The following is a 27,145-nucleotide window of genomic DNA, read 5'->3' as shown; positions in this document are numbered from 1 at the left end:
CACAATCTCACATGAAACTCTCAAAAACCTGACCCAAAATCACTAGGTGAGTAACTGTGGGTGGTGTGTGTTACTAATGAAATGAGAATATCAAAGTCTTGTCTTACAAAGACGCTGCCTCAACACTGATCAGCACAAACCCTTCACGGGCCCACAGGTACTCAGACTCTGACACAGCATGCCTCTCGTTACACAGCAACACAATTGGTGTGTGTTACTAATGAAATGAGAATATCAAAGTCTTGTCTTACAAAGACGCTGCCTCAACACTGATCAGCACAAACCCTTCACGGGCCCACAGGTACTCAGACTCTGACACAGCATGCCTCTCGTTACACAGCAACACAATGACATGCCCCTGCCCTTTCTCTCCTCTCTCCTCCCCACTTAAAGCTGCTATCTCTGCTTAGGCTCAACAGCAGCCGCTCTTGGGACCATCTCTGCTGAGTATCCTTTCCCAATCCTCCAATCACTCCCTTTACTCAAAGCCTGGTACAATCTGAGCAAACATTAATTGACTGCAGTCAAGAGTGTGGTGCTGGAAAAGCACAGCAGGTCAGGCAGCATCCGAGGAGCAGGAGAGTTGATGTTTCAGGCAAAAACTCTTCATCAGGGATGTGTGCAGTTGCCATTAATCGACTACAGTTATTCCGTCTGAAGGTGTGGTTGTATGGTGCTGAGTGTTGGGAAAGCTGGAGTGTGAGAAGTGTTTACACCTCCAGGCCATTCAGTCCATCACAGTGAGCGATGGTATTGCTAGCTGGCTGGCAGTCACCATTGGGTGAGAACAATTACAGACTCCCTACCTGCTCTGATACACTCTGCCAAACAGCAGGAAGGTTGAATGGGAAAGTCAAAACAGATATCTAAAAAATAAAATTTGAAGTTCTTTCCAGAGATAATATGACTTGTCCATGCTGTAATCGTTGTCTCATCCCCACCCAATAACAATATCTGAACGTTCTTTATCTAACCCCGTGCTGTCCCCGTCCCTGGGAGTGTTTGATGGGGGACAGTGTAGAGGGAGCTTTACTCTGTATCTATTGGACTGGAGGCCTGTGACCAGCGGTGTTCCACAGGGATCAGTACGGGATCCACTTTGGTTTGTGATTTATGTAAATGATTTGGATGACAATATAGGAGGCATGGTTAGTAAATTTGCAGATGACACCAAATTTGGGGGTATAGTAGACAGTGAAAAAGGTTATCTAAGAATACAAAGGGATGTTGATCAATTGGGTCAATGGGCTGAGGAGTGGCAGATGGAGTTTAATTTGGAGAAATAACAACCAAGGGCAAGACTTATCCAGTTAATGGAAGGGCCCTGGGTAATGTGGAACAGAGACATTCAGGTACATAATTCTTTGAAATTTGCATCACAGGTAGACAGAGTGGTTAAAGAGGTGTTTAGCACACTTACCTTCATTGGTCAGCTCATTGAATATAGGAAGTGGGGATGTCACGGTGAGGTTGGACAGAACATTGGTAAGGCTTCTTCTGGAGTACTGTGTGCAGTCTGGTCACCCTGTTCCGGAAAGATTTATTAAACTGGAGAGGGTTCAGAAAGATTTACCAGGGAATGGAGGGTTTGAAATATAAAAATAGAATGGAAAGGCTTGGACTTACTTCATTGGAGCATAGGAGGTTGAGGAGTGACTTTATTGAGGCTTGTAAAATCATGAGGGGCATAGATATTTGGAGGACTAGGGTCTTTCCCCAAACATGGGAGAATTCAAAACCTGGGGGGCTAATTTTTAAGGTGAGAGGAGAAAGATTTAAAAAGGACATGAGGGATAATATTTTTACACAGAGAGTGGTTTGTGTGGGGAGTGAACTGCTAGGGGAAGATGCAGGTACAGTTACAATGTTTAACAGACATTTGGATAAATACATGAATAGAACATGGAACTAGTTTAGTTTGGGAACATGGTCGGTGTGGACTGTTTCCATGCTGTATGACTCTTAGACCACATTCACAAACATCCCACTCCCTCCACCACCAAGGCTCAGGGGCAGCAGTGTGTACTATCTACAAGAGGTAGTGTGGAAGTTCACCAAAGATCCTCAGACTGCACCTTCCAAATCCACACACTTCCATCCAGAAGGACAAGGGCAGCAGATACATGGGAACACCACCCTCTGCAAGTTCCCCTCCGAGTCACTCACCATCCTGACTTGGAAATATATCGGCATTCCTTCATTGTCACTGGGTCAAAATCCTAGAACTCCCTCTCTAAGGGCATTGTGGGTCAATCTAACAGAGGTCAAGAGAGGACCAAAGAGCAACAGAGACAGGCAGAACCAAACTGTGAGAGATAGAGTATGAGGGATACAAAAAAGAGAAACAGTATGATGGTGAGAAATAGAATCAGAGCTGGAGCAAAGAGGTAAAATAAATGAGAGGGTGGAGAGCAAGAGGAACACAAAAATGAAGGTGGATAAAGAATGAGGTAGGGTTTGAGACAGAAAAGGTGGGGTTTGAAAGGCAGAAAGTAAAAATGTACAAGAAAGTTAGAACAAAATGCTATTGAAAGAAATGTCAGCTATAAATTAACTGAGGCAGCAGGATAGAGGGTGTGAGGGAATGGTGTAGGATAAGTCACCTCCTCCGGCTCTGTGAAAGGAATTGTACGATAAATATCAAAGAAGGTCAAAGACTGTGGAATGTGGTCGAAAAGATTAATCAAAAATAATGGGATGATTCATTCTGACTTTCCATATCCTTCTCCCCTTTCAAAGACACAACCAAAAGGTCAGAATGTTTTCAATTTATACCATTTAATCAGAGGAAGCTCTCTGGGTAATAAAAAGCAGAGACAATGTAGATACTTAATTTATATACACACTCTTCGCAGCAGATGGCTGGTTCTATCCAGTTTTTTGTTGCACTTTAACCTCTTGTAGTCTGTAGTAGGACGACGGCCAGATTTGCAGTTTGACTCCTCTTTCCCACCCACTAAGGAGCTGCTGTAACTCAGCCTTTACCCTGAGAGTAGTCAAGGTTCCCATCAGCCTCTGAAGGAAGGGCTTGACCAGGCTCCCCACTCCCAGTGCCAGAGCCCCAGGTGGGAACATAGGGATAGTGAACATTCACCAAGACCAAAAATGATCTGTCCACCCAATTCACACAACCACAGAAAACACAGAATCATTATAGTACAGCAGGAGGCCATTCAGCCTACTGTGCCTATACTGGCTCTTCCAATAAGCATCATTATCCAAAGCCAGCCTCCTGCCTTTTTCCGAAATCCCTGCATTGCATTAATATTCAAATAATCATCCAATGCCCCTCTGGAATACCTCAGTGGAACCTGCCCCCATCCCATTTCCAGGCAGTGCTTTCCAGACCATAGTGACTGGCTGTGTGAAAAAAGGCTTTTTCTCACATTACATTTGCTCCTCTTGTAAATCAGTAAGTCGATGTCTCTTCTCACTCTGCTTCCTGTTACTGGGTGGAAACAGCTTCTCTCCATCTACTTTATCAGTTCGCCAATGATTCCAAAAATCTCTTTCAGATTTCCTCTCAACCTTCTCTCCAAGGAGAACAGTTCCAACATTTTCAATCTATCCCACCTTCCAGCTCTGGTTCAGTGGCCCGGTTTGATGCGATCTGTGATTTTAGAGCTTGTATTATTTGAGGCAGACACTAACTGAAAACGCTTTCCTCCAAATACCTGCTGAGGCTCAAGGTCAAGTGAAAGTTTCAAAACTGCTCATAGATTCGTATTAGGTAAGGGATTTGAAACCAGGGCAGTTATCGTGTTAGATTCAGATCTAACAGCATGCTGGAAGAGGTTCGAGGGCTGAATGGCCTCCTGTTTCTATCCTTTGTTCTTATGTGTAATAAACAATGGGTGATTAACTACCAGCTGGTAACTCACAGTCCGTACATGTCCCAGGGTCAGTCCATGAACATGCACAGCACACTGTGAGTAAAAGGGAATGATTCATTCATATGGATCATCAGGAGTAACAATATTAGCCTTATCACTGTGCACTCACACTATCTCTGTCTACAGTCTGTCTCTCACACTAATACACATCACTTCAAAAAGTGCATCCTGAGCAGCATTGATTTTGAAGTTTTTGGTTGATTACTCTTCTCTTGTTTATTGACAACTTTGCAAAACAAGCCAGCTTTCCCGATGGAACTGAGTGTTTGCTTGATACCATTCCAGTATCACTGTCAGTTGTTAATGATTTATTCTGCTGTACTACCTGACAATAGTTAAATGCTCTGCTTATTTTCCGACATCCATCATTCTTATTTAAAAGGTTACAGCAGCACAGCCCAAATGCTGTCAATTAATGTTAAATACCAGTATTGATCTCTGATTGTTCAGAGTATAGCATTTTCCTGTGACAATATCATCATCGTGGTCTCTATCATCGAAGGGGTCTATTGAGATTAGGGTCAGGTCTCCACATCATTATTTCAAATTCTTAAACAAAATAATGTGGCATTCCCTGGTCAGCAGCAGAAGAAAAGCATTCATCCAGATCTTTCAATCAGTTTCATTTCCAGAGGATACCAGCTGGAGAAGGAACGGTTACTGCATAATCATTGACCCAATGAAGGACTTCCCCTACAATATTTAGCCCCTTTCCCTGATACTACCCTCACACTCTGATATTTCGTTCAAAACTAAAGTGCCGTCGAGTCATCCAGCACAGAAACAGACCCTTCGGCCCAACCAGTCCATGCTGAACATAATCCCAAACTAAACTAGTCCCACCTGCCTGCTCCTGGCCCATATCCCTCCAAAACTTCCCTATTCATGTATCCATCCAAATGGCTTTTAAACATTGTAATTATAACCACATCCATCACTTCCTCAGGAAGTTCACTCCACAAGTGAACCATCCTCTGTGTAAGAAATTTATCCCTCAGATCTCCTTTAAATCTCTTCCCTCACCTTAAAAATGTGCCCCCAGTCTTGAGATACTCCATCCAAGGGAAAAGACAATTACCATTGACCTTATCTATACCCTTCATTACTTTATAAACGTATATAAGGTCACCTCGCAACCTTCTACATTCCAGTGAAAATGGTCCCAGTCTATTTGACCTTTCTCTATAACTCAAACTTTCCTGGCAAATCTCTTCTGAACCCCTCCAGATTAATAATATCCTTCCCTATAACTGGGTGACCAGAACTGGACACAGTATTTCAGAAGAACATTCAACACTGAACGTTCTGAAGAGACTCCATACTGGACCTGAAGCGTTAACTCTGTTCCTCTCTACACGATGTTGCCAGATCTGCTGAGTTTCTCCAGCACTTTCAGTTTTTGTTTTACATATTAGACTAGAAAGGATTGAGGTTAGTAAGGAAGAGATGTTATCAATTCTAGTAGGAGTGAAAGTAGACATGTTCTTTGGGCCAGATGGGATTTATCCAAGGATTCTCTGGGAAGCTAGGGAGGAGATGGCAAAGCTGTTGGCTTTGATCTTTGAGTCGTCATTGTCTACAGGTTTAGTACCAGAGGACTGGAGGATTGCAAATGTTGTGCCCTTCAAGAAGGGCAGTAGAGATGACCTAGGTAATTATAGACCAGTGAGCCTTATGTCTGTTGTAGAAAAGGTTTTGGAAAGGATAATAAGAGATAGGATTAATTACGCTCTAGCAAGCAACAATTTGATTTCAGATAGTCAACCTGGTTTCGTCAAGGGCAGGTCGTGTCTCACAAACCTCATTGAGTTTTTTGAGAAGGTGACCAAGCATGTAGATGAGGGTAGGGCAGTTGAGGTGGTATACATGGGCTTCAGTGAGGCCTTTGATAAGGTTCCACATGCTCAGCTGTTGGAGAAAATGCAGAAGCATCGAATTGAGGGTGATTTAGCAGTTTGGATTAGAAACTGGCTTTCTGAAGGAAAGCAGCGAGTGGTGGTTGTTGGAAAATATTCAGCCTGGAGTCCAGTTAGTAGTGGTGTGCCACAAGGATCTGTTTTGGAACCACTGCTGTTTGTCATTTTTATAAATGACTTAGACACAGGCATAGGTGGATGGGTTAGTAAATTTGCAGATAACACTAAAGTCGGTGGAGTAGTGGACAGTTTGGAAGATTGTTGCAGGTTGCAAGGGGACTTGGATAAACTGCAGGATTGGGCTGAGAGGTGGCAAATGGAGTTCAAAGCAGCTAAATGTGAGGTGATTCACTTTGGAAAGAATAACACAAAGGCAGAATACTGGGTCGATGGAAAAGTTCTTGATTGTGTGGATGTGCAGAGGGATCTTGGAGTCGATGTACATAGATCCATAAAAGTTGCCACTCAGGTTGATAGTGCTGTTAAGAAGGCACACAGTGTGTTAGGTTTTATTGGTAGAGGGATTGAGTTCCGGAGTCGTAATGTCATGCTGCAATTGTCCAAAACGCTAGTGTGGCCTCACTTGGAATATTGTGTACAGTTCTGGTCCCCATATTTCATAGAACATAGAACATTACAGCACAGTACAGGCCCTTCGGCCTCGATGTTGCACCGACTTGTCATATCAATCTGAAGCCCATCTAACCTACACTATTCCATGTACGTCCATATGCCTGTCCAATGACGACTTAAATGTACTTAAAGTTGGCGAATCTACTACCGTTGCAGGCAAAGCATTCCATACCCTGTGACCAGAACTGTACACAATACTCCAAGTGTGGCCACAACAGAGTTTTGTACAGCTGTAGCATAACCTCATGGTTCCGGAACTCGATCCCTCTGTTAATAAAAGCTAAAACACCGTATGCCTTCTTAACAACCCTGTCAACCTGGGTGGCAACTTTCAAGGATCTGTGTACCTGGACACCGAGATCTCTCTGTTCATCTACACTACCAAGAATCGTACCATTCGCCCAGTACTTTGCATTCCGGTTACTCCGACCAAAGTAAATTACCTCACATCTTTCTGCATTAAACTCCATTTGCCACCTCTCAGCCCAGCTCTGCAGCTTATCTATCGGCGGGGCGGTGTGGACTTGTTGGGCCAAAGGGCCTGTTTCTACACTGTAATGTAATCTAATGTAATCTAATCTAATCTATGTCTCTCTGCAGCTTATCTTTGTCTCTCTGTTCCACAACTCCACCAACCTTAGTGTCGCCTGGGAATTTACTAACCCACCCTTCTACGTCCTCATCCAGGTCATTTATAAAAATGACGAACAGCAGTGGACCCAACATGGACCCTTGCGGTACACCACTAGTAACTGTGGAAGGATGTGGAAGCATTGGAGAAGGTGTAGAGGAGATTTACCGGGATGTTGTCTGGTTTGGAGGGAAGGTCTTATGAGGAAAGGCTGAGAAACTTGGGTCTGTTCTCATTGGAGAGAATAAGGCTAGGAGGGCATTTGATAGAGACACACAAAATGATCAGAGGATTAGATAGGGTAGACAGTGAAAGTCTTTTTCCTAGGATGATTATCTGAGGGGGCATAGCTACAAATTGAGGGGCGATAGATTTAAGACAGATGTCAGAGGCAGGTTCTTTACTCAGAGAGTGGTAAGGCTGTGGAATGCTCTGCCTGCTAATGTAGTTAACTCAGCCACATTAGGGAGATTTAAGCAATCCTTCGATCAGCACATGGATGATGATGGAATGGGATGATGTAGGATGATGGGCTTAGATTAGTTCACAGTTCGGTGTAACATCGAGGGCCAAAGGACCTGTTCTACACTGTATGTTCTATTTCCAGTTTCCACAGTTCCTTGTGTTTATTTTGACCTCTGGTACCCCATCTGAAAAGATTGATATTCAGATGTGAGTCAAGTTCATGAGAATTTGAACAGAAAATGCACACACGAGTCGCAGGTTTTTGGGTTTTTTTATATTTCTGGGACTGGAAGCCATGTCCTCAAACCCAACCAAAGAATACAACAAAAACTGCATTTATGTAGCATCTCAGCCTAGTGAGAGATCCCAAGATGTTTCACAGCAGCATTATCTATCCAAATTTGATACAGAATCAAATAAGGATTTATAAGGACAGGTGCCAAAAGCTTGGGGAAGGAAATAGGTTTTAAAATGTCTTTTAAAGGAGAGAAATGCAGAGAAAGGATAGAATTCCAGAGATTAGTTATCGGATTGCCCGGTTAATTACTGTTGATCCTGATTGGATAGTACAGCAAACATATGCCACTATTCCAGCTGTCTCAATAAATGCTATTCCTGTCAGCTTAAATATCATCTTGGTGAAACTGTAAATTCCCTGAGTTTGAATTGTATCACCGTTTCCGCACTGTCACTGGGTCAGAATCCTGGAATTCCCTCCCTAAGGGCATTGTGGGTCTACCCACAGCATATGGACTGCAGCGGATCAAGAAGGCAGTTTACCCCCACCTTCTCAAGGGGCAACTAGGGACGGGCAATAAATACTGGGCCCAGCCAGTGATGCCCACGTCCCAAGATGAAAAAAATGCTAATAAAATCCTGTTGAAGTAGACCTAGATCAGCAGTAGGGAATTAATTCCCATGCACATACAGATGTATTGGATTCTGTCCATAATTCCTTCAGGGTCCATTGATTAAATCACATGATATACCAAATATATTATAGATTCTTGCCCCAGGGCTTGTAACCCAATGATTGTTTTTGGTCAGATATTATAAACACCTGACCAGCTGACAGCAGAATGGTGCTAAATGTAAAATATTTAATCATGTGGCTGGGAGAAAGCTTGGGGTCTTTATTTCTAAATAGTTGCCATGTCTTATAGTGAGAGGAATTCAACTGAAGGTACTCACGTTTCCCGTGGTAAATGGAGGCTGTGGCATCTATGTAATCACTCAATTCTTTTTATATTCCCTCACTTGTGGGGTGTAGATCTCACTGGGCCAGTATTTATTGCCCGTCCCTAGTTGCCCCTTGAGAAGGTGGGGGTGAGCTGCCTTCTTGAACCGCTGCAGTCCATCTGCTGTAGGTAGACCCACAATGCCCTTAGGGAGGGAATTCCAGGATTCTGACCCAGTGACAGTGAAGGAACGGTGATATATTTACAAGTCAGGGTGGGGAAGGGCTTGGAGGGGAACTTGCAGGGGGTGGTGTTCCCTCTGCCACACTGTTCTCTCACCACGTGCTGACTATTTGAGGATTATAGCTTCAGCTCAGCTCAGCTCAGCTCAGCTCAGCTCAGTTATTCCCCTCTGGTCCCTGTTCTGAGTGGATTACTCCCAGACACTTGGACACTTAGTGGGATCTTTTTAACTCTGTCCTTGGGATGTGCCTGTCCATCAGTACAGTTTTACAAATCTTCTCAAGACCCTTCCCCATCTCTTCAAGTGAACTTTTAATCTTCTCTGGTAATGTCACCCAATCAGAGACCAGTTCCTTACACCCACCTGGATGGGAGACTTAAAACCATCAGGTACAAGTGAGGGCCCTTTATCCTTACAGGCTACACTACCATTCCATCAGGTCATGGGTGATCCATTATCTTAAGTTCAGCTCCTCACTTTGTCTACGGGACCTGTATCTTTATAATCTTTTCCCCTTTAACCCCAGTACCACTACAGTGAAACTCAATAGATTGAACCCGTTCAGTTGGAACTGAAAGCAGCTTACGACATTAAAACTTTCCTCTTTCCTGGTCTGTAGGACCTAACATTTTACCGAGACTCAAACTAACTGGATGTACATTAAGTATCACGCAGTAAAAGCAATCAGGGAAGCTATAATTTACTTAACACCACTCAATATTTATTTCTTCCTGATCAAAGGGAAATTCAATGCAGGACATCAATAACTCAACCACTAAATGGACTGTTATTCATCCTGTCCATGGTGTTGCTGTTTACTGTCTGAAGATGTTTTCGATTTTAGCCTGAATTTGACTGTGAACATCAATAATACACTTCCCTGCCAATATAGTCCAAGAATTCTCTTTCTCTAGCCCAGTCAACATGAGCACATCTGCCTTCTGCCCCCTCTAAAGTTACTGACATCATGCCCCACCCCCATGGTCATGGTGCTGTGCCAAACTGTGATGTGGTTAGCACTGACCACCAATCGTAGCTAATCCCTCGCTGCAATTCAGGACACAAATCATGGCTGTGACCATAACATTATACATTCTATATAATGTATAATATCAATAACCAGGGCCCATTAGGGACCAAGGGGAAATTCTGCACATGGAGCCAGAGGACATTGGCCGGGTGTTAAACATCAGGAGAGGGAGGATGTAGATTCAGAGCTCAGGAAGAGAGACAGTGAGGTTTTCGAGCACATTGAGACAGGGAATGAGGAGGTATTGGAGATTTGGACAGTTCAGAAAGCGAATTAATTCCCCAGGTCTGGTGGAGTTGTATCACAGGCTGCTGAGGGAGACAGAGGAGGAAATTACAGGAAATGTCTCACACACACTGATTCTCACTGGGGTACAGTCCCACACACACTGACTCTCACTGAGGCACAGTCCCACACACACTGACTCTCACTGGGGTACAGTCCCACATACACAGGCTCTCACTGGGGTACAGTCCCACACACATTGACTCCCACTGGGGTACGAGGAGGCATAGCTTTAAATTGAGGGGTGATAGATATAGGATAGATGTCAGAGGTAGTTTCATTACTCAGAGAGTAGTAGGGTGTAGAATGCCCTGCCTGCAACAGTAGTTGACTCGCCAACGTTAAGGGCATCTAAATGGTCATTGGACAGGCATATAGCCGAGAATGGAATAGTGTAGGTTAGATGGGCTTCAGATTGGTTCCACAGGTTGGCGCAATATTGAATGGCCTATTCCTACTGCGCTGTAATGTTCTATGTTCTTTGGTCCAGTTATCCTGTTTCTTTCGTATATAGCCTCTCCATCAAGTGAGTGTGGAAAAGTAAGTAACAGGAAATGCCTTTGTTTGGTTTCTGTACTAAGATGGATTAATCACTGATTGAGGTGGATCCTTGAAGGATTCATGTTACTGCTGGAATAATTTAATCCTGAGCAGGACAAGGGGTTAACGGTACCAAGGAAGGACGGACACACAAACTGAGGGCTGAGGTCAGGAAAGGTCACGCAGAATGACAGGGAGAAGGGTAAAAGGAGATTGAGAGGGGGCCGGAGTAGAGTGGGTGTGGGGGGGGGGGGTGTGGGAAGGTGAAACCTCAGTCAGGTTTGTGGGGTTGAGGTTGTGCTGAGATCAGCCGTGATTATATGGAACAGTCAGTGGAACAGACTTGAGGGGCTGAATGGCCTACTCCTAGTTCTGATGTCCTCCAATCATTCAAGCGGGATTTTGGTTGTTAATGTCCAGGAGTTTCTGTGCGTTATCTTCAATGCCAGCTGGTAACAACACTGAACACACTGGTTACCAACAGCTCAGCACTGCCACCCCCTGGGGATGATGATGTGGAGATGCTGGTGTTGGATTGGAGTGGACAAAGTTAAAAATCACACACCACCAGGTTACAGTCCAACACGTTTATTTGGAAGCACTAGTTTTCAGAGTGCTGCTCTTATGTCAGATGGCTAGTGGAGCAGGATCATAGGACACAGAATTCACAGTAAAAGATCACAGTGTCATACAACTGATATGATGCATTGAACAAATCTGGATTGCTGTTAAGTCTTTAATCACTTAGAATGTGTTGCATGTTTCCATTCATTAATAATTAAATCCCAGAACTTCTTTCAAGTCACATTCCCGAGATAGTTTAAGATTTTAGAAAAAAAGGTGACATCTCAGCTAAGATGATGTATTAAAGGTGTGAGGTTAGAGTCTGTCTGTATCCCAACCTTGAGTCAGACTGATTCTATATCCAAAATAGGAATTTATAAGATGTCACAACGACTGACTGCCTACAGATTGTGAGCTTTTTCAGCAAAATAGAATGTATCTGCAAATAGAATCTGCAAATGTAAATTCATCCCCATAGATTTCTAAGTGTGTGTATGTGCATGTGAGGGAGAGAAAGACTGTTTGTGTGTGTGTGTTCAATACATTGCATCAGTTGTGTGACACTGTGATTTTGTTACTATAAATTCTGTGTCCTATGATCTTGCCCCACTAGTTATTTGATGAAGGAGCAGCACTCTGAAGACTTGTACTTGCAATAAACTTGTTGGACTATAACCTGATGTTGTGTGATTTTTAACTTTGTAAAAACAATGACTGCAGATGCTGGAAACCAGATTCTGGATCAATGGTGCTGGAAGAGCACAGCAATTCAGGCAGCATCGAGGAGCTTCAGCAAAATCGAACTTTGACCACTGGGAATGTGTTGGTCCTGCAGATTTCACAACCAGTGATGCACCTTTAAAGGGTAATCTGCTACAATCGGAAATGTCCTTAGGCCCTTAGACCTTCCAAACCCATGACCAGCTCCATCTAGAAAGATAAGGGCAGCAGATACATGGGAACACCACCCCCTGCAAATTCCCTTCCGAGCTACTCCCCATCCTGATTTGGAAATATATCGCTGTTCCTTCAGTGTTGCTGGGTCAGAATCCTGGAATTCCCTCCCTCAGAGACATTATGGGTCTACCTACAGCACATGGACTGCAGCGGTTCAAGAATACAGCTCACCTCCACCTTCTCAAGGGGCAACTAGGGATGGGCAATAAATGTTGGGGTCAGCCAGTGACGCCCACATTCCATGAATGAATAAAACAAATTTGTATACCGCATGATTCCACAAAAAGCAAGGTTGATAATGACCTAACCATCCATTTAATAAAGAGTACTGAGAGATTCATTAGGATGTCATAGTGAACACTCATACTGAGTGTTCCATTAGGATTTGATAGATTTGAATGGTCAAGCTCCTGCACGCTGATATCTCATCCCTAAAAGCTGCTGGTAACTAACTCTGTAAGTGGACAGAAAGACAGAGGGGTGTGTTTGACGAAGAGTGCAAGATCAGGAATCTGAATGGTTGCTAATTACGGTTTGGGAATTAAAGATATGCACGTTTGACCATTGGGAAGCAAGTGTGGAGGGTCTTGTCATAGAGAAGCTAGAGGCAGAAATTCAACAGGTGGGAGGAAACAAGGACACTGAGATGTAGACTGAGGGATCTTAACGAAACGCTGAGAACAAGGAAGACTGCAATAACGGCCTCAGTACAAATATTGTGAACAAACGCTTGGTACAATGTGAAGCAACGTAGCTATTCCAACCTGATAAACATTGGAGCAGAAGGCAATGGCCTAGTGGGATTACAATAGACCCCCTGTACCCACGGGGGATACAGTCATAAACCCACTGTGCAAACCCAACACAGCGGAAAGGAGTGAATCCATTCAGTTAAATGGGAAACTTACCTTCCAGCCGCCTCCTGGTCCCTGGTTCCGGAACGTTCCCTATAATATGTTCCAGCTGCAGTAAACTGCAGATAACTGAAACCGCAGAAAACGATTCCACGGATATGGGGGTCGCCCTATAAACTACTAATCCAGAGGCCCAGGTAATGTCCTGGGGACCCAGGGTCGAATCCCACCAGGGCAGATGGTGGAATTTGAATTCAATTTAAAAAAAATACAAAATAAACCAGAATTAAGAATTGCCAATTATCGGAAAACTCCAACTGGTTCACTAATGTCCTTCAGGGAAAGAAATCTGCCATCCTCATCTGGTCAGGCTTACATGTGACTCCAGACCCACACCAATGGAGTTGACTCTCAATTGCCCTCTGAAATGGTCTAGCAAGGCACTCAGTTGTACCAATTGCTACAAAATTTCAAAGAAATGAAACTGGGTGGATCACCGGGCATCGACCCAGGCACTGGAAAAGATAACGGCAGAAACAGCCCTGTCGACCCTGCAATGTCCTCCTCACCAACATCCGGGATTAGTGCCAAAACTGGGAGAGCTGTCCTACAGACTAGCCAAGCAATAGCCTGAAATAGTCACAATTACAGAATCATCTTCTTCCAGACAATGTCCCAGACCCCACCATCACCATCCCTGGATATGTCCTGTCCCATCGGCAGCACAGACCCAGCAGAGGTAGTGCACAGTGGGATACAGTCAGGGAAGAGTTGCCCTGGGAGTCCTCAATATTGACTCTGGACCTCATGAATTCTCGTGGCTTCAGGTTAAACATGGGCGAGGAAACCTCCTGCTGATTACCACGTACCTTCCTCCCTTGGCTGATGAATCAATCCTCCTCCATGTAGAACAACACTTGGAGGAAGCACTGAGGATGGCAGGGGCACAGAATGCCCTCTGGCTGGGGGATTTCACTGTCCCACCACCAAGTGTAGCTCGGCAGCAGTATTACTGATCGAGCTGGTTGGGTCCTAAAGGACATCGCTGCCAGACTGGGTCTGCGGCAGGTAGTGAGGGAACCAACAAGAGGGAAAAACATCCCTGACCTCATCCTTACCAATCTGCCAGCTGCAGATGTATCTGTCCATGACAGTATCGGTAAGAGTGACCACCGCACAGACCTTGTGGAGACAAAGTCCTACCTTCACATTGAGAATACCCTCCATCGTCTTGTGTGGCACTGTCACTGTGCGCAATGGGATAGACTTCAAACCGATCCAGCAACTCAAGACTGGGCATCCATGAGGCGCTGTGGGCCATCAACAGCAGCAGGTCTGTACTCCAGCACAATCTGTAATCTCATGGCCCGGCATATCCCCCACTCACCCATTACCAGGGGATCAACCCTGGTTCAATGGAGAGGGCAGGAGGGCATGGCAGGAGCAGCACCAGGCAGACCTGAAGGTGAGGTGTCAAACTGGTAAAGCTACCAAACAGGACAACTTGCCAAACAGCATAAGCAGCAACTGTCAGACAGAGCTAAGGTGAGCCCTTAGCCAATGGGTCAGATCTAAGCTCTGCAGTCCTGCCACATCCAGACGTGAATGGTGGTGGATAATTAAACAACTCACTGGGGGAGGAGTCTCCACAAATACCCCCATCCTCAATGACGGAGGAGCCCAGCACATCAGGCTGAAGATAAGGCTGAAGCTTTCACAGCAATCTTCAGCCAGAAGTGCTGAGTGGATGATTCATCTCTGCCTCCTCCAGCAGTCCCCAGTATCGCCGATACCAGGCTCCAGCCAATTCGATTCACTCCACGTGATATCAAAAAACGGCTGGAGGCACTGGATACTGCAAAGGCAATGGCCCCTGAGAACATTCCGGCAATAGGACTGAAGACAGGTGCTCCAGAACGTGCTGCCACCCGACCTAAGCTGTTCCAGTACAGTTCCAACACTGGCATCTACCCGACAATGTGGAAAATTGCCCATCCTGTATATGAAAAGCAGAACAAATCTAACCCGGCCAATTACCGTCCCAGACAGTGTTTATTCAGCAGGGTAAGGGTCACTCGCTGTCTAACTGTACAGAGTCAGTGTTTAATCAGCAGGGTAAGGGTCACTCGCTGTATAACTGTACAGAGTCAGTGTTTATTTAGCAGGGTAAGGGTCACTCGCAGTGTAACTGTACAGAGTCAGTGTTTATTCAGCAGGGTAAGGGTCACTCACTGTGTAACTGTACAGAGTCAGTGTTTATTCAGCAGTGTAAGTGTCACTCACTATGTAACTGTACAGAGTCAGTGTTTATTCAGCAGGGTAAGTGTCACTCACTGTGTAACTGTACAGAGACAGTGTTTAATCAGCAGGTAAGGGTCACTCACTGTGTTAACTGCACAGAATCTGTGTTTATTCAGGGTACAGATTACACACGTAGTTAAACTTTGAGTTTTGAAAAATCAGATGTAAATCAATTGAGGAATCAGGTCTGGACGAGAATGAGGTAGTTGGTGGGTTCTGTGGTCTCTAATCTGTGGGTGCGACGGGCTGTTTTGCTGCTGTGTTTATTGGCAGGATGCCTGAAGTACAAATATAAATCCTTTCTCAGTAATCCCGTCCAATAATTGCGTAGGACCTAGGGATTGTGTTATGTCTTGTGTGTTGACAAAAACATCTTTGAAGTTTGCATTCTGTTAAAGCAGAAAATGAAGCATGCAATTTTAAAATCATCTGTGTCAGCAAAATCTCATCTTTCCTCCCCTTCCCCCATCATCTTTAACAGGTTCTTGTTCACAACAAATCTTGAGCTGGCTTCAATTACACTAAAATAATATCTCGATTTCATGTTTTAATTTTCTAACATTAGTTGATGTTTATGAATCAACATTATTAATTTACAGATTGGGGAACTTATCTTTCACTGTGTAAGATTTAATCTCAAAGAACGTAAATGATAGATTCTCTTTATCCCACATTTTAAAGTCCTGGTATCGGTGACTGTCCGGTGATCCTTGGGTAGAGACAGAAAACAAGTACGAGGGGATGCTAAATCAGTGAGGGTTCCTGCTACTGAGCACTTTCCAGTAATTCCTGGGTTAGAGAGAGAGAGAGAGAGGTGGGGGAGGTGGGGGGGATGGTTTTAGTGGTTAGGAGTTGTGTGTTGGCTTGCTGTGAGTTCTGCCTGTAATCCTTTGGAATCGGACGTTTCCGACAACGTTCTCTATCAAAGGAAAATGAGCAAAGGCCCCTGGTTTGAAGTTGCTCCTTCTGTAATTCTCCACAAGGTTCAAGTCACAACCTGCAGCTGATCTTGATTGTTAGACTTGGCACAGAGAGACATTGCTTTTGATCCAGTTCCAAGGTGAGCATTCCAGTAGAAATCCCATTGAAACAGATTTTATGAGAGGGTTCCACACATCAGCACCGAGAAGACCAATGTCCTGGTCCAGGATGATGCATACCACCATTTAACAGCATTGATAACATGATAGAACATTGAACTAGAGACCCAGACAGATACCCGACGACTATGGCAAGGACTGAATGACATCACAGGTTCTAAAAAGAGACGGTACATGATAGGAGATGATGACACATCCCTCCCAGATCGTCACAGTGGCTTCTATGCTCGCTTTGATCAGAATTTCAGCGGAGTTAATACCTATTCTAAGTGACACCTATTCTACACTTAAGTCCTAACAAAACTATCCCAACAGACACTGCATCAGAGGTCCATAAGACCATAAGACATAGGAATGGAAGTAGGCCATTCGGCCCATTGAATCCACTCCACCACAGCTCTTTTTTTTCTTACCAATCCTTTCCTGAAATGTTTACAAATATAGTCTTGGCATCATCCTTGTTGATATTTTCTACACCTGCTCCAGTGTCCTCCACATCAGATCAGTTTTCCTTCTTGTGAATCCAAGGAAAATGATGGGACCAGACGGAGTACCAGGCCGTGCACTCAGAGCATGTGCAGACCAACTGGCAGAGGTTTTCTTGGACATCTTCAACCTCTCCCTGTAGCAGGCCACTGTCCCTGCCTGTTTCAAGAGGGCCAACATCATCCCTGTGCCTAAGAAGGCTCATGCAGCATGTCTCAATGACTACCACCCAGTGGCCCTAACTTCGGCGGTTATAAAGTGCTTGAAAGGCTGGTCATGGCCTTTAATCAACACCAGCCTCCCCACTACTCTTGACCCACTCCAATTTGCCTATCGGACCAACAGATCCATGTCAGATGCCATATCACTTGCCCTTCACTCCTCCCTAGAACATCTTGACACCAAGAACAGCTATGTAGGAATCCTACTCATTGACTACAGTTTTCAGCCTTCAACACTATTATCCCCCCCGAGACTGATTACTAAACTTAGTGATCTCGGACTAAGCCCCACTCACTGTAACTGGATCCTCAGTTTCCTGACCCACAGGCCACAATCAGTGAAGATTGGGGACAATATTTCATCCTCACTAACTGGAGCCGCCCAGGGGTTGAGAGTGTGGTGCTGGAAAAGCACAGCAGATCAGGTAGCATCTGAGGAGCAGGAGAATCGATGTTCAGGCATAAGCCCTTCATCAGGAATGAGGTTTGTGAGTCGGGGCTGAGAGATAAATGGGAGAGGGGTGTGGGGTTGGGGGGAGGTAGCTGGGAAAGCGATAGGTAGATGAAGGTGAGGGAGAAGGTGAAAGGTCAGAGAGGGGAGTGATGGACGAGTCTGGAGGGCGGTGTTGAATTGGAGGCTTGGGATTGAGATAATGTTGGGGGAAGGGAAATGAGGAAGCTGTTGAAATCCACACTTATCCTGTGTGGTTGCAGGGTCCCAGGGCAGAATATGAGGTGTTCCTCCTCCAGGTGTTGGGTGGTGGAGAAGGCCCAGGACCTGAATGTCCTTGACGGAGTGGGAGGGGCAGTTGAAGTATTCAGCCATGGGGTGGTAGGGTTGGTTGGTGCCCAATGCCCAGTGCCCACAGCACACTGCCCAATGCCCACTGCTCAATGCCCTCTACCCAAAGCCCACTGCCCACAGCCCACTGCCCAATGCCCACAGCCCAATGCTCACTGCCCAATGCACACTGCCCAATACCTACTGCCCAGTGCCCAATGCCCACAGCCCAATGCACACAGCCCAATGCCCACTGCCCAAAGCCCACTACCCAATGCCCACTGCCTACAGCCCACTGCCTACAGCCCAATGCCCACAGCCCAGTGCCCAATGCCCACAGCCCAGTGCCCACAGCCCAATGCCCACCGTGGACGGGGGCGGAGAGTGGGCGGGGTCAGGACCGTGGACGGGGGCGGAGAGTGGGCGGGGTCAGGACCGTGGACGGGGGCGGAGAGTGGGCGGGGTCAGGACCGTGGACGGGGGCGGAGAGTGGGCGGGGTCAGGACCGTGGACGGGGGCGGAGAGTGGGCGGGGTCAGGACCGTGGACGGGGGCGGAGAGTGGGCGGGGTCAGGACCGTGGACGGGGGCGGAGAGTGGGCGGGGTCAGGACCGTGGACGGGGGCGGAGAGTGGGCGGGGTCAGGACCGTGGACGGGGGCGGAGAGTGGGCGGGGTCAGGACCGTGGACGGGGGCGGAGAGTGGGCGGGGTCAGGACCGTGGACGGGGGCGGAGAGTGGGCGGGGTCAGGACCGTGGACGGGGGCGGAGAGTGGGCGGGGTCAGGACCGTGGACGGGGGCGGAGAGTGGGCGGGGTCAGGACCGTGGACGGGGGCGGAGAGTGGGCGGGGTCAGGACCGTGGACGGGGGCGGAGAGTGGGCGGGGTCAGGACCGTGGACGGGGGCGGAGAGTGGGCGGGGTCAGGACCGTGGACGGGGGCGGAGAGTGGGCGGGGTCAGGACCGTGGACGGGGGCGGAGAGTGGGCGGGGTCAGGACCGTGGACGGGGGCGGAGAGTGGGCGGGGTCAGGACCGTGGACGGGGGCGGAGAGTGGGCGGGGTCAGGACCGTGGACGGGGGCGGAGAGTGGGCGGGGTCAGGACCGTGGACGGGGGCGGAGAGTGGGCGGGGTCAGGACCGTGGACGGGGGCGGAGAGTGGGCGGGGTCAGGACCGTGGACGGGGGCGGAGAGTGGGCGGGGTCAGGACCGTGGACGGGGGCGGAGAGTGGGCGGGGTCAGGACCGTGGACGGGGGCGGAGAGTGGGCGGGGTCAGGACCGTGGACGGGGGCGGAGAGTGGGCGGGGTCAGGACCGTGGACGGGGGCGGAGAGTGGGCGGGGTCAGGACCGTGGACGGGGGCGGAGAGTGGGCGGGGTCAGGACCGTGGACGGGGGCGGAGAGTGGGCGGGGTCAGGACCGTGGACGGGGGCGGAGAGTGGGCGGGGTCAGGACCGTGGACGGGGGCGGAGAGTGGGCGGGGTCAGGACCGTGGACGGGGGCGGAGAGTGGGCGGGGTCAGGACCGTGGACGGGGGCGGAGAGTGGGCGGGGTCAGGACCGTGGACGGGGGCGGAGAGTGGGCGGGGTCAGGACCGTGGACGGGGGCGGAGAGTGGGCGGGGTCAGGACCGTGGACGGGGGCGGAGAGTGGGCGGGGTCAGGACCGTGGACGGGGGCGGAGAGTGGGCGGGGTCAGGACCGTGGACGGGGGCGGAGAGTGGGCGGGGTCAGGACCGTGGACGGGGGCGGAGAGTGGGCGGGGTCAGGACCGTGGACGGGGGCGGAGAGTGGGCGGGGTCAGGACCGTGGACGGGGGCGGAGAGTGGGCGGGGTCAGGACCGTGGACGGGGGCGGAGAGTGGGCGGGGTCAGGACCGTGGACGGGGGCGGAGAGTGGGCGGGGTCAGGACCGTGGACGGGGGCGGAGAGTGGGCGGGGTCAGGACCGTGGACGGGGGCGGAGAGTGGGCGGGGTCAGGACCGTGGACGGGGGCGGAGAGTGGGCGGGGTCAGGACCGTGGACGGGGGCGGAGAGTGGGCGGGGTCAGGACCGTGGACGGGGGCGGAGAGTGGGCGGGGTCAGGACCGTGGACGGGGGCGGAGAGTGGGCGGGGTCAGGACCGTGGACGGGGGCGGAGAGTGGGCGGGGTCAGGACCGTGGACGGGGGCGGAGAGTGGGCGGGGTCAGGACCGTGGACGGGGGCGGAGAGTGGGCGGGGTCAGGACCGTGGACGGGGGCGGAGAGTGGGCGGGGTCAGGACCGTGGACGGGGGCGGAGAGTGGGCGGGGTCAGGACCGTGGACGGGGGCGGAGAGTGGGCGGGGTCAGGACCGTGGACGGGGGCGGAGAGTGGGCGGGGTCAGGACCGTGGACGGGGGCGGAGAGTGGGCGGGGTCAGGACCGTGGACGGGGGCGGAGAGTGGGCGGGGTCAGGACCGTGGACGGGGGCGGAGAGTGGGCGGGGTCAGGACCGTGGACGGGGGCGGAGAGTGGGCGGGGTCAGGACCGTGGACGGGGGCGGAGAGTGGGCGGGGTCAGGACCGTGGACGGGGGCGGAGAGTGGGCGGGGTCAGGACCGTGGACGGGGGCGGAGAGTGGGCGGGGTCAGGACCGTGGACGGGGGCGGAGAGTGGGCGGGGTCAGGACCGTGGACGGGGGCGGAGAGTGGGCGGGGTCAGGACCGTGGACGGGGGCGGAGAGTGGGCGGGGTCAGGACCGTGGACGGGGGCGGAGAGTGGGCGGGGTCAGGACCGTGGACGGGGGCGGAGAGTGGGCGGGGTCAGGACCGTGGACGGGGGCGGAGAGTGGGCGGGGTCAGGACCGTGGACGGGGGCGGAGAGTGGGCGGGGTCAGGACCGTGGACGGGGGCGGAGAGTGGGCGGGGTCAGGACCGTGGACGGGGGCGGAGAGTGGGCGGGGTCAGGACCGTGGACGGGGGCGGAGAGTGGGCGGGGTCAGGACCGTGGACGGGGGCGGAGAGTGGGCGGGGTCAGGACCGTGGACGGGGGCGGAGAGTGGGCGGGGTCAGGACCGTGGACGGGGGCGGAGAGTGGGCGGGGTCAGGACCGTGGACGGGGGCGGAGAGTGGGCGGGGTCAGGACCGTGGACGGGGGCGGAGAGTGGGCGGGGTCAGGACCGTGGACGGGGGCGGAGAGTGGGCGGGGTCAGGACCGTGGACGGGGGCGGAGAGTGGGCGGGGTCAGGACCGTGGACGGGGGCGGAGAGTGGGCGGGGTCAGGACCGTGGACGGGGGCGGAGAGTGGGCGGGGTCAGGACCGTGGACGGGGGCGGAGAGTGGGCGGGGTCAGGACCGTGGACGGGGGCGGAGAGTGGGCGGGGTCAGGACCGTGGACGGGGGCGGAGAGTGGGCGGGGTCAGGACCGTGGACGGGGGCGGAGAGTGGGCGGGGTCAGGACCGTGGACGGGGGCGGAGAGTGGGCGGGGTCAGGACCGTGGACGGGGGCGGAGAGTGGGCGGGGTCAGGACCGTGGACGGGGGCGGAGAGTGGGCGGGGTCAGGACCGTGGACGGGGGCGGAGAGTGGGCGGGGTCAGGACCGTGGACGGGGGCGGAGAGTGGGCGGGGTCAGGACCGTGGACGGGGCGGAGAGTGGGCGGGGTCAGGGCGGAGAGTGGGCGGGGTCAGGGGCGGGGTCAGGGGCGGGGCCATGCTTGTGCTTGTATTGTCTTCCAGGTTTATGCAATAAGCTACAATTTAAGGAAATGATGGAAATATCTTTCCCTGAAGTGGCTCTTTCAGATTTCCGGTTCCTACTGTATTTTGCATTTTCTTGCTTTTGTTTATTGCTTGTCTGTGCCCTTGTCTTTACTGAATCCCATTTGATCTGTTAAAACTTAGCTGTTCCCATTACAACTCCAACACCCTCCATAGTAACCTGGCTCCTTCAATGTTGCAGACCCCTTTGCTGATGCACTTAAGGGTGATGATCTCCTCCCTTCTGGGACTGAGGATTACATACACATAAGGATTCAGCAGAGAAACGGCAGGAAAACCCTCACTACCGTCCAGGGGATTGCTGATGAATATGACAAAAAGAAGCTTGTCAAGCACTTCAAAAAGGTGAGGATGCTGCAGTTTGACAGTTGTTTTGTGGAGTTGCTTGGGCTGTTTCAAGTGGCAGCAGCTCATTTTTCTCAACCATGCTCTGATGTCTGCACTGTATCTAATGTCCATTTTGGTAAATGGGTCCTCTAATACTTGAAGAGGGCACAAATTCTAAAGGATTAGATAACTAAATACATGAATATTTTTCCATGTAGCAATTTGCCTGTAATGGTACTGTAATTGAACATCCAGAATACGGTGAGGTCATCCAACTTCAAGGGGACCAGCGCAAGAACATCTGCAAGTTCCTGATTGAGGTAGGTTTTAGTGCCTCATGACTGGATTATGAGAGGGGTCTCATTATCTATTATCATTGATTCTGTTCAGTCTTTACATTCTTATATTGAGGGTTTTCCTGCTACATGAGTGATGGTAGTGAGGGTTTTCCTGCCATTTCTCTGCTGAATCCTTATGGGTGGTATGGTGGCACAGTGGTTAGCACTGCTGCCTCAGTGCCAGAGACCCGGGTTCAATTCCCGCCTTGGGCAACTGTCTGTGTGGAGTTTGCACATTCTCCCTGTGTCTGCGTGGGTTTCCTCCGGGTGCTCCGATTTCCTCCCACAGTCCAAAAAAAATGTGCAGGCTAGATGAATTGGCCGTGCTAAATTGCCCATGGTGTTAGGTGAAGGGGTAAATGTAGGGGAATGGGTCTGGGTGGGTTGCTCTTCGGAGGGTCAGTGTGGACTTGTTGGGCTGAAGGGCCTGTTTCCACACTAAGTAATTTTTTTTTTATAAATCTGAATCCTTGTGTACATGTCATAGCTGTAATGGAGAACATCCTAATATCTGTTGAGGAAGGTAGTGTTATCCCTCTGGCAATATACTCTGGTTAGGGCTTCAGTACCATGCAGAGTGCTTGGTGGTACGGCAACAAACTGAACTAGTGCTAAAGGACATCACTGCTTAATTGGACCCATGGCATGTGGGAACTAACGAGGGTAGCCTTAGCCTTACTGTACAAATGCAGATGTAGTCACATGACTCTTAGCACAAGAAATGCATGTGACCACATTAAATGAAACTGCAAACTGAGACTGGAGTTGTATTTGAGGTGCTGTGGCCCATCACAATTGCTCAACTACAATCCCCTAACCTCCTGGCCTAGCATACCTCACTACCTTTGTCATCAAGCCTTGGGGGTCAACTTTGGCACACGAGTATGGAGGACATGGAGAGGCTAAATAGGCTGGGGCTGTTTTTGCTGGAGCCTCAGAGGCTGAGGTGTGACCTTGAAGGTTTATAAAGCAGGAGGGGCATGGAAAAGATAAATGCCCAAGTCTTTTCCCTGGGATGGGGAGTCCAGAAATAGGGCAGAGGCTTAGGGTGAGGGGAAAGACTTGAAAGGGACCTGAGGTCCAGAGGATGGTATGTATACAGAATGAGCTGCCAGAGGAAGTGATGGAGGCTGGTACAATTACTGCATTTAAAAAGCATCTGGATGGGTATATGAATAGGAAGGGTTTAGAGTGATGTGGGCCAAGTGCTGGCAAATGGGACTGGATTAATTTTAGGATATCACAAAATCCCTACAATGTGGAAGCAGGCCAGTGAAGTCCACACCAATGCTCCACTGAGCTGGTGCTTTTCACCATCCAGGTGAAAGCAGTCCTAAGTGGTACTGCATCCATCACCTTCAGTATTTACTCCCTCCACCAATACACTGGCAACAAGTGGGCTGCAGCAACTCTGATTCCTTTGACAGCATCTTGCAAACTCTCAATCTCAGCTAAAAGACCAGGACACATTCATGGGAACACCGAAGTTTCCTTCAAGCTTTACACCACCTGGCCTGGATCTCTATTGCTATTAACCGTCACTAGGTTAAAATTCTGGATCTCCCCTCCCTATGCTACGTGACCTGTAGTGGAGATTCTCCAGGACGGTGAAGTACTGGCCCAGTCAGTACTGACCTGATGAAGAAGCAGCACTCGGAAAGCTGGTGCTTCCAAATAAACCTGTTGGACTACAACCTGGTGTTGTGAATTTTTTGTTTTTTGTTGTAAACTTTGTCCACCCCAGTCCAACACTGACACCTCTCCTGCCTTTTTTTTTTGGCAAGGAACCAAAACTTCATGTTTATCTCAGTGTGGTGCCACCAAGGGTTTGTGTAAACACAGTAAGAATGACACTCTGAACTCCATATACCCCATCTCTTATTGACTAAAACTGCACTGTTTTTAGATGTTACGCTATATCCATGTAGTTTTGTCATCAAACTTGAAACAGTTGGATTTGCTTTGTTACTGATGTACATGAATAGTTCGGGCCCACATTGATCTTTGGGGTACCTCACTCATTGCCTGCCACCCAGAATGACATATTTGTCAACCAGTTCTCAATCCATGGCAGGATATTACCCCAATCTCTGCTTTACTTTTACAATTTGATGTAAGTAGCTAGTGTATCAAAAAAGCCATTATCGACTGCTCCTATTCTGAGTTATAATGGGTTCCACTGCCTCCAATCTGTAAGGATTGCTGCAGATTCTTTAGAATTTTGGGAAGTGACCACTAACATCCAGTATTTCCTGGACTATCCTTTAGTATTGAGGATTTGTCCACCTTCCCCATTGATGGGAGCCTGCACTCTTCTTCAGGCAGTCCTCTGTTTAATACTTGTAGAAGCTCTTGAAGGCATATTTTTATTCCTTGGAAATTTTGCAGTCTTTTTTTTTCTTCTTGATGCTGAGGGATCCTTGACAGTAGCACCAGGAGGCAACAAGCTATCCTGGAGTTTTTTTTTAGATTCCATACAGTGTGGAAACAGGCCCTTCAGCCCAACAAGTCCACACCGACCCTCCGAAGAGCAACCCACCCAGACCCATTCCACTACATTTACCCCTTCACCTAACACTATGGGCAATTTAGCGTGGCCAGTTCACCTAACCTGCACGCTTTTTTTTGTAAATGCAGGAATCCTGTCTGTTCCCATACTAACTAATTCCCTGTCACTACTTTTTTCCTTTGGTGCAAGAGGAAGAAGAGTCCAAGCTTCTTCTAATGCCACGGACCCGCCTCCTGTTGCTATCCTGAGGTGGTCACCTCCCCAGCAGTATTCAAAATGTTATCATAAAAGGGACAGCTCCTGGTTAGGCTGCGGCTACAGCTAAGAATTCCTGCACACATGGTCACCATAGACACTGGGACTGTCAATGACTTGCATATTTTGGTGAGCTATTTTCCCATGACTTCCCTTTTTTTTTAGATTTAAGTTTCCTTGAATACTCATCACATCTAGTGCAAACACCTGCTGCAGCCCAGCTCTGCTGCCTCTGTGTGGTGATGTTGCTGTCAGGTGTAAATCTGAATCCAGTCAGTGACTTGCAATCGCTCTCTCAAATGAGTCCAAGCCATTTCACTAGAGGGATAATTGGGAATGGATAGTAAATACTGGATTTGTCAAGTATCCACCTCCTTGAAAGAGTAGACTAACTTATCATAATTCTACTGTGACTTATACCAGGACTGTGGGTGGCATATGTATCACCATGGTCCTGTCATCACTTTCCTGAACATGTATGACATCAGTAAAGACAGCCAGTGTTTTGTACTAAGTGTTCTTGTTTGGTTTGCAGGTTGGCATTGTTAAAGAAGAACAACTCAAGGTTCATGGGTTTTAATTCACTTCCTCTGCACTACAGCTAGATCACAGGTTCTGGCTTCTGGGCTGTATTCTCTTGTAATGGGAAGCCTGTATGGCATCTAACTCTCTCTCAATGAGCAGTTCACAATCTTCCAGCTCCTGCAGCAAGATCTTTGAGACATTTGCTTTTGTCCCAGTTAAGGTTTTTTAAACATGGTTTGTAATGTTTGTGCTTTTTCTTAAAAAGCACATGTTAGAACTCTTTGTACCTCTCTTTGTATAATGTATAATAAAACCCACTTGAGAAACTTGTTCTGACAAATGTCTAGCCTCCTTACAAACAATTGGTGTACATGAGGAAATTCATTACCTGAGTGAATATCTTGTAATATAAGGTGTAGTCCTCAATAAGTAATGCTGAGTGGATAATTCCCATTGTCTATGGGATCCAGTGCCCTCTATACCCTCTTGCAAAGTGCATCTTTACGTAGAGGGTGAACAGCTTTGAATAATGTCGACTTAAAGTAGGTGGTATAGTTTTGGAAGACTTCTATTGTAAATTGCTTTGGAACACTTGCTCAGTGTTTCTTCAATGTTGGGTTTAGATTCACCCAGCTTTCTCCTAGGTCCAATTTAGGCTAATCTACTGCCATCAGTGGTGTGTTAACCCCTTGGCAGGCAATACAGACTAATTTGATAATTTCTAAGTGACTATCTGATCAGGTTCCTACTCGCCACCAAAACATTGCAAACAGCTCCCTCTCTGACTCTCCTTTTCAAAGTTATTGCTTCACTAGAAATTTCTAGGGCTGGGTCTTGTCTTGCTTATTGTCACATGTACCCACAGGAGCACACGTTGCCACTTGGTGCCATCTTGGGTACAAAGCTGAGAAATAATTTTCTATGTCAGAATAGCCTTGCATGTACAGAGTACAGTGAAGCTTTGACACTGTACCCAAGTCAGCACTAATTGGCAAAAGTACCTAGGTACAGCTGCTTTAGTTACAAGATCTCAGACAATTAGAGAAATAACTTATTCAGCTTTACTGAAATATAGTCTATAGCACAAACCTATGGCACCTAGCTTCCAGTCTGTACCAGTCCCTGGTCACCATGGCACTGGCACCATACCAGGTGGCAGCTGTGCCAAGCCAGGAGGCTCATAACTGACTTGTTAGAACTGTAAACTGTTTAACACCGGTCTGTAAGCATCTTAACTCAGCCCTGCTGGGCTTGACCTGACCACCAGCTACCCTGGGATGTTTGCTCCTGCTCTTACCCTCCTTCATTTCACCACCATCCACAATGGATTCATCCTTCCTAGCCATAGGCCAAATGCAATGGCTTTATTCTAAAGACAACGCA

The 27,145-nt window shown here is 48.7% G+C and overlaps 1 protein-coding gene across 1 annotated transcript in view; it reads left to right on the top strand.

Annotated features, from left to right (window-relative positions):
* Positions 1-26,091, top strand: part of LOC122539621 (eukaryotic translation initiation factor 1-like) — a 47,704-nt gene extending 21,613 nt beyond the window's left edge. The window contains exons 2-4 of the mRNA XM_043674620.1: positions 21,990-22,153; positions 22,354-22,455; positions 25,773-26,091. Of these exons, the coding sequence (XP_043530555.1) occupies positions 21,990-22,153; positions 22,354-22,455; positions 25,773-25,817 (311 nt within the window). The 3' untranslated portion in view covers positions 25,818-26,091. The remainder of the gene's footprint in view (positions 1-21,989; positions 22,154-22,353; positions 22,456-25,772) is intronic.
* The last annotated feature ends 1,054 nt before the right edge of the window (positions 26,092-27,145 follow it).

Source organism: Chiloscyllium plagiosum, chromosome 33 (genome assembly GCF_004010195.1).
Source record: "Chiloscyllium plagiosum isolate BGI_BamShark_2017 chromosome 33, ASM401019v2, whole genome shotgun sequence".
In the NCBI taxonomy this organism is placed as follows: domain Eukaryota; kingdom Metazoa; phylum Chordata; class Chondrichthyes; order Orectolobiformes; family Hemiscylliidae; genus Chiloscyllium; species Chiloscyllium plagiosum.
This window is presented reverse-complemented; position numbering and strand designations above follow the sequence as displayed.